Consider the following 8833-nt stretch of genomic DNA (forward strand, 5'->3'; position numbering starts at 1 on the left):
GGAGCCAGGCAGAAGGAGAAATCCCACACAAGACAGGCTCTAGAGCAATGTGGATATCCTAACTGGGCCTTCCTGAAAGCAGAGAAGAAACCCAAACAGGACTCCAGTCAGCCAACAGGTGAAAAGGAGGAACCCAGACCAGTGGTCATTCCGTATGTTGAGGGGGTATCAGAGAAACTGAGACGTTTATTTTCTAAACATAACGTCCCAGTGGCTTTTAAACCCCAAAATACATTACGGCAAAGACTGGTTCATCCCAAAGATCCAGTCCCCCGGCACAAACAGAGTAATATTGTGTATGCTGTTCAGTGTCAGGAGGGCTGTGATCAGTCTTACATCGGGGAAACTAAACAGCCACTGGCCAAATGGATGGCCCAGCACAGAAGATCAACATCATCAGGCCAGGATTCTGCGGTCTACACTCATCTCCAGGCCAGCGGTCACTCTTTCAGGGATGAAGATGTTCACATCCTGGATAGAGAGGAACGATGGTTTGAGAGAGGAGTAAAGGAGGCCATCTTTGTGAAAAGAAATGGTCCATCATTAAACAGGGGTGGAGGCCTCCGGGTTCAACTGTCCCCCTCTTACAATGCTGTGATTGCTAGTATCACTCAGCCCTCTGTGAGTAGTAAACAGCCATCAGTGTGCTAATGATCCATTGTTAGGCTGATGGTCCTTCTTGAGCATGTGATCAGCTGGTTTTGGTTGTCAGCAGCAAACTGGTTGATCCACTCTGAGAAGGTGCTATTTAAGAGACTGAGCTGTAAACAGCTCCTCAGACTGAGGAAGTCTCTTGGATGAGAGACGAAACGTTTCTAGATTTTTTTTGCTTTGTTTTGTTTTTTGTTTTTTTGAATCTACAGAGATTGTTTGATTGCACCTCGAGGCTCTGAGCTGTCAGTCAGCATCAGAAACTAACAGAGCTTCAAGGCTTTTACGTGAGATCCGAAGTTTCTAGATGGTGTGCCGCTGAAGTTTAGATTTGCATCGGGGTAGAAGAATGGTATTTTATTAAGATTTCAGCACAAGGTTTGTGAGGTTGTTAACATATGGTTAGTTACTGCAGTAGGAGCAGATGGCAGTTTAATGTAATTTCACAAACAGAACTGTAAGGAATTTCAAAATGGCACAAAAACAAATAATTTGCGGCTGGAGATGTGTTTCATAGATTATCATGTGGATACTAAAGTTTGTTTGGGATTAAATAGGCTGAAATCTGTAGTTAATGTCATTATTTATTATCACCACCTACAAAATGTTTACATCTGTAGAACTATTCTTTCTGTTTCAAAGCATGTGAGAATACAGAAGAGTGTTTTATATGATAAAGTAAAGTGAAAGTATTGTTCAGGCATCATATTTGTTGGTTGTGTTGTAAGTGAAAAATATCTTTACATACTCTGAGGTCTGTTTTGCAGTAATTATAATCACTTTACCAGGATTAAGAATCTAAATATTCTCAGAAAACTGCGGTTCAGAGAGAAACACACTGCACTTGGCATTTTACCTTTATAAACACTCAGTTTGCATCGAGACCTAACTCCTGAATGTCCCATCTTCTTCTTCTTTCGGCTTTTCCTTTTTCAGGGGTTGCCACAGAGAGTCATTTTCCTCCATACCACTCTGTCCTCTGCATCCTTTGTCCTCACTCCAACTACCTCCATGTCCTCTCTAACTGCATCCATATATCTCCTCTTTGTCTTTTTCCTGGCAGCTGCGTTTCTAACATCCTTCTACCAATATACCCACTGTCCCTCCTCTGGACATGTCCAAACCATCTCAGTCTGGTCTCTCTGACTTTATCTCCAAGTTGTACCTCTGATGATCTCATTCCTAATCTTATCCAGGTGAAATGCTGCTTTTTTGTTCACTAGTGAACACCTTTTTTTTTTTTACACGCACGCGCGCACACACACACCTACACACATCATTGTGTCCCCCCCACATTACGGACGCTTCTGACGCCGTTGTCTCACCACTGTCTTGTAAACTTTTCCTTTGACCTTTGCTGACACCCTTTTGTCACAAATCACTCCTGAAACTTTTCTCCATCCACTCCATCCTGCCTGGACTCTCTTTTTCACCTCTTTACCACACTCCCCATTTTCCTGGACAGTGGATCCCAAGTACTTGAAGTCCTGCACCTTTGTGACCTCTGCTCCTTGTAGCCTCACTGTTCCACCAGCCTCCCTCTCATTCATACATGTACTCTGTCTTACTACGACTGATTTTCATTCCTCTTCTTTCAAGTGCATAGCCTCCACCTCTCCAAGTTCTCTTCCACCTATTCTCACCACAGACCATAATGTCATCTGCAAACATCATAGTCCACATTGATTCCTGCCTGACCTCATCTGTTAGTCGGTCCATCACCAGAGCAAACAAGAAGGGGCTCAGAGCTGATCCTTGATGCAATCTCACCTCCACCTTGAAGCTATCTGTCACTCAGCACATTTCACCACTGTCCTGCTGTCCTCATACATGTCCTGTACCAGTCTAACATACTTCTCTGCAACTCCAGATTTCTTCATACAATACCACACCTCTTCTCTCGGCACCCTGTCATATGCTTTTTCTAAATCCACAAAGACACAATGGAGTTTTTTCTGATCTCTGAACTTCTCCATCAGCATTCTCAAAGCAAAGATGGCTTAGGTGGTGCTCTTTCTTGGCATGAAACCATACTGCTGCTCACAGTCACCTCTCATCTAAGTCTTGCTTCCACAACTCTCTCCCAGATCTTCATCGTGTGGTTCATCAACTTAATTCCCTGTAGTTGCTACAACTCTGTACATCACCCTTGTTCTTAAAAATGGCCACCAACACACTTATTCTCCATTCCTCAGACATTTTCTCACCCTCAAATATGCCATTGAATATCTGGGTCAAAAACCTCACTGCCACCTCTCCAAGACATTTTCAAACCTCCACTGGTATGTTATCAGGTCCTACTGCCTTCCCCTGCTTCATTATTTTCAGAGCTTTCTGGACGTCACTCTCACTAATCTTTCCCATTTCCTGGTCCACAGTTTCTATCACCTCTACTCTTTTTTTTTCATTCTCTTCATTCATTAGCTCCTCAAAGCACTCCTTCCATCTTCCCGCCACACTCTCCTCACTTATTAGAACATTACCATTCCTATATTTATTAAACCTAATCTGCTGCACATCCTTTCAAGCCTGATCCCTCTGTCTCACCAATCTGTACAAGTCCTTCTCACCCTCTTTAGTGTCCAGCCTCCCATACAACTCATCATACACCTTCTGCTTTGTCTTAGCTACCTCCCTCTTTGTTCTATGTTGCATCTCCTTATATTCCTGTCTCCTCTCTTCAGTCCTCTCACTGTCATATTTCTTTTTGGCTAACCTCTTTCTTGAATAGCTTCCTGCACTTCACTATTCCACCACCAGGTTTCCCTATCATCCATTCTCTGTCCAGATGACACATCAAGTACCTTCCTACCTGTTTCTCTAATTACTGTTGCTGTAGCCCAGTCATCTGGAACATCTTTCTTACCACCCAGAGTCTTTAACAGCTCCTCTCTGAAGTTTGCACAATATTCTTCCATCGTCAGCTTCCACCATTTGGTCTTCTTCTCCGATTTTACTTTTTTCTCTTCATCACAACAGTCATTCTACACACACACACATTCTACCAGACATCCGATGCTGTCTGGCCAGGCTCTCTCCTGCCACAATTGTACAGTTCCCAATCTGTCACAATGTACAGTCCAATAAATAATAAAAAATCCAGAGCAATTAGAGAACAGATTTTTTTTAACAATATGTACATCCCCATTGTGCTTAAATAGTGTACATAAAAACTTGGTGTCAAAATCATAGTTTAGAAAATATGAGGAAAGAAGTTTTTATTTAAGTTGTTCATTAAACATGTCATGTCATGTTCATTAAACATTGTGTAAATCACAATGAAATCAGTGATTTTAGACATTCTAGCAACAAAATAAAAAGAAAAAAAAAAGAAATTTGTTTTAAGGAATTTTAGAAAAGTTTTACATCTATTAGTTTATCTAGTGTATAACATTCATATTTCTATTGCTGGTTTACAGTACTCTGCAAACTTAAAAGTGTAAATCAAACATACTGTTATTTTAATGTACCATAAAGTAAATCAAATTAGAGCTAATACAACATTAAATAAGTGTTTCTAACATTGTTCAATAGAGTATATCAAGCCTAAATGTATTTCATCAGCTTACTTTTGAGTTGATAGACAAATTAGTATATATTTATATATATTTCAGTGCACAACAGTCAACAATGAAACTGTTTTTTTAATAATAAAAAAAACCCTAATTGAGTCATAACAGTTCTGCCAGAGAAACATCCCAAAAACTATTTGGATTTCAGCATTTACTTTCTGTATGCACACTGAATCCATTACACTGATCATGCTGTGTTCATCAAAATGAGTTACTAAAAGTCAAGCACAGTGACTACTAAGTTCAGAAAGCTTAACAAAGCTGGTATATTGTGTCAAAACAAGTAAGAGGTATAAAAGTAGTATTCTAAATTAGATATCCGAAAGTGTTGGTTCATCGATCGCCTCCGTCTACGAAAACCAAAGAAAAAAAAGGTATATATTACAGAAAAAACAAAAAAGGAATGTTCACTTTTACATAAAGAAGCAAGTATGTGTATTTGTGCTATTTTAACAATCATGTCTCTGTATCTCTCACAAGAAGAAAGAGAGTCTCTATCTACCACATGTAATAGCTGCGTGAGGTGTCCACTTGACTGGGTTTTGCTTCCGATGTGCCTTCCTTCTCCTTCTCATTGTCTGCCTCCCACAAGTTAATAAGAGGAGGATACAGCTCATTGAGTGGTATAGATGAGGTTTTCTGCATGTACTTTTTTAGAGAGTGGTGATAATTTTTCCTTTTCCACCTCTTCGCAATGTACACACTCAGTAAAACCAAGCTGATGATTGCAAACATTGTTCCCATGACAGCTGCAAGAGCAGTGTTGGTCCCTTGATCAGATATTTCCACAGTAAAGGGCGCTTGCTTTGTTGTTACATTCACACATGACTTTTGTGTTTGATGGTGGATGTTGGAGACAGTGAGGCACACCTCATACTCTGTCGCTGGTTGTAGATGAGTGAGGTTGTACTCGTGAACATCCACGGGAACCCTGGCAGTGTAAGTAATATGTGGGTTGTCAATTTTCATTGTTGCAGATGACCACTTGAGATTAGACATCATCACATTTGAGTTAATTTTCCAGGAGACAAGGATCGAGTGGGATTCCGTCTGCTTTACATAGATCTCCATGAGCTGTGTGTTGTCCAATAGAGTCCCGTTCACCTTTATGGCTGTTACTCTTGTGTCAACTCCATCTGAGTTTTGAGCCACACAGGTGTATCTGCCAGAGTCTTCAACTTGGATAAGAGAAATTCTCAACGTCCCTTCTTTGCTTAGACTGTATTTGTCAGAAAAAGTGTCCGTCGTGATTTTGTTTCCCATTGGTGTCACCCAATAGATTTCAGGGTCTGGCTGGGAGATGGCTCTGCAGTCCAAGTCCAAGGTCATACCAATTTCCAAACTCAGATGGCTGGGGAAGGTATCATGAGAAATCATGGGCAGGCACTGATTTGCAGTTTTTTTCTCCAATACCTCTCGCACGCGCATACCCCTGACCTCTGCTGGCATTGCACAAAACATGGCTACAGGCTCCATAAATCGGACTACAGTTTGGTTGGAGCCCATCCACTGGATGACACAGTCACAGCGCAGAGGGTTGCTGTGGATGCTGATCTCACGCAAGTTGGGGAGGGAGTCTATGGTAGACTGATAAAGGGCATTCAGAGCATTGCTGTTCAACATTAGACTCTCCAAAGCTGGAACATCACGAAAAGCCTGACGACTGATGTAGGAAAATTTGGGATTGTTTGTAGCCTCCAGCTTGGTGAGCTCAGGAAGGTTGTCCAAAGCATAAGGATCAATAGAAACCAGCTCTCTCATATTGTTTACACCCAACTCTTTCAGTCGAAGCATGTTTTTGAAATCCCCCTCTTGAATTTTATGTATAGGGTTTTTGTTTAAATCAAGGAACTTGAGGTTAGGTAGTTTTTGAAGGGCTCTTTGGGGTACTTGAACCAGCTTGTTGTCATAGAAAGAGAGGCTTTCAAGATTGTCAAGTCCCACAAAGGCATTACTTGGGACATCTTTTAAATCCATTCCAGCTAAAACCAGGCTTCTTAGATTGTCCAGTGGCTTGAAATTAAAGTCTGTAATTCCATCAACAGGATTCTCTCCAATCATGAGGATCTCCAAATTGGGTGTAGATTTAAACCACTGGCTGTTGATGGTTTGGAGCTTGTTAGAGTTGAGGTGAAGCCTGAGGAGGTTATGGAGACCAGAAAAAGCATCAGCGGAAATGGTTCTGATCTGATTGTGGTTGATATACAGTTCCTGCAGGTTGCTGAGATCCTGCAAACAGTAATCAGGCATTTCCCTAATCTGGTTCTCCTCCAAATGAAGTGTGGTGAGCTGGGACATATTATTGAGACCAACATCTCCAATGGTACTGAAGTTGTTTTGGGAGAGGTCCAGTTCTGTCAGGTTGAAGAGCTGCTCTAGCTCTTCACTGGTTTTTGCAATGTAGTTGCTCTGTAAGAGGAGAACCTGAGTTTCACTGGACAAGTTCCCAGGGATCCGTGTTAGGTGAAGGTCATTGCAGTCCACAGTTATGGCTTCTCTGTAGGTGGACTGTGGGGTGAACCAGGGTCGGATCTCGCACACACACAGCTGGGGACACTCATTGCTATGGACGCAAGATAGTCCTACACACACGAGAAGCAGGCCAGCAAGCACCTGGGAAGAGCTGTCTAACCTCCATCTAGCCATGCTGGGAAGGGACAGAAGGATGGTCAGATGATTTTGGAGAAGGGTGCGTAACAGTCATCAATTAAATTTCCACGGATGATCAAAATGGAGACAAGGGTGCTCGTGTGTTAGGGGTACAGCCAACGATCCTGGTATTTCAGTTTCTGAAAAAGAAAAGACAAAAAAAACCCATTTGGATTAGTGTTTCAGACTAACAGTTGGGTAATAAGCAACCAAAGTCCAAAGACAAATTTAAAACATCCTTTAAAAAGCTAAGGAAATCATTGCTATAAAAGACTCCAAATGATTATTGTAAAGATTGAAAAACTTTTAATCAAAGTCTTTTTTATTGTTTTTTTTCCCTCAGAACACACAAACACACACACACAAAATAAAAACCGCACACAACAAAATCCCCTCTCATTAGCCACACAGACATGCACACGTCAGAGAGGCATTGACATATTTTCTATATAAAATGCAAATGGCTGCCAAGTGTCCCAAAATTTCTCAACAGATCCTTTCAGAATATATCTAATCTTTTCCAAATGAATATGACACATAACTTCTCTTATCCAGTGTTCATATGCCGGGGGATGCAGATCCTTCCATCTACATAAAATGAGTCTCCTGACTAGAAGTAAACCAAAAGCAATCATTTTCCTCTTGTACTTGCTAAAGGACACATCCACAAGGACCACCCCAAACAATGAAATGAATGGTGATGAGTGCACAGTTTTTCACATATCCCAGGGGTAGTATCAAAAGTAGACTGTCAATAGTCCCACAGCTTTGGACAAGTCCAGAATGTGTGTAAGAGTGTAGCTGGAGTTTGTTTACAATGATTACATGCAGGATCCAGGTCAGTTTTGATCTTGGCCAGTTTGTCTTTGGACCAGTGCAGCCGGTGCACCACCGTGAATTGAATTACAGCATGTCTCAGACAGATTGAGGATGAATAAATGTTTTGAATGATTTTTTGCCAGACTGAGTCTGATATGGATTCCTCCAAGTCCATTTCCCATTTCAATTTCTAAAACTTTATAATAATAAAACTTTTCCCATGTATTAAATATTAGTAACAACATTCACTTTAAACACTTCAGCTGCCCAACTTTTAAGGTTATTTTCCATAATATTAATTTAAGTTTCTTACTCTTGAGCATTAGTGTGGCTAAAACCTCGACATGTAAGGAACACTCACTATATAAATTCCAAAAACGTTCAATACAAGAACAACTGGACTTTATTTGTAACAGAAGACGTTTCCCTCCTCATCCGAGGAGCTTTCTCAATTCAAAGAGCAGTGAGTGAGGGGTTCAGGTTATAAGGCTGAGTGAGATAAGACACACATACATATCACTCAGCACATCCCACTCAGCCTTATAACCTGAACACCTCACTCACTGCTCATTGAATTGAGAAAGCTCCTCAGATGAGGCGCGAAACGTCTTCTGTTCCAAATAAAGTCCAGTTGTTTTTGTATTGAACGTTTTTTGAATTTATCATGTCCCTGATGACTGAGAATCTTCACCAGCATATTCACTACATACTTACCATACCATACCATACCATTTTATTTATAAAGCGATTAAAACAGCAACAAGGCCAACCAAAGTGCTGTACAGACAAAACAACAGGTAACACACAAAGCAAAATACAAAATGAGGTAAATCAGAATATAGACAAAAAACGATGCAGATAATGACGACAAACCAGTGTAGAGCATACAGGTTCAAAACACAGATCATCTTGTGTTGAAAGCTATTGAATAGTAGTGAGTTTTTAAACGGGACTTGAAAACCGAGAGGGAGGGGGCCTGTCTGCCAAGCAGAGGTAACTCGTTCCAGAGTCTTGGTCCTGCTACAGAGAAGGCCCTGTCACCTCTGCGCTTAAGACGAGTTCCTGGAACTGTGAGGAGCAACTGGTCCGCTGACCTCAGGGAGTGTGGTGGGACATACGGTTGTAGCAAATCAGAGAGATGG

General features: G+C 41.2%; 1 protein-coding gene across 1 annotated transcript; it reads right to left on the minus strand.

The window, feature by feature from the left end:
• Nucleotides 1-4269: 4269 nt before the first annotated feature.
• Nucleotides 4270-6905, minus strand: lrrn1 (leucine rich repeat neuronal 1). Its single transcript, XM_037679296.1, has one exon. It carries the CDS (start codon nt 6867-6869, stop codon nt 4722-4724), a length of 2148 nt encoding a protein of 715 aa, XP_037535224.1. The 5' UTR covers nt 6870-6905; the 3' UTR covers nt 4270-4721.
• Nucleotides 6906-8833: the final 1928 nt, after the last annotated feature.

Source organism: Nematolebias whitei, chromosome 7 (assembly GCF_014905685.2).
Source record: "Nematolebias whitei isolate Nwh7 chromosome 7, NemWhi1, whole genome shotgun sequence".
NCBI lineage: Eukaryota > Metazoa > Chordata > Actinopteri > Cyprinodontiformes > Rivulidae > Nematolebias > Nematolebias whitei.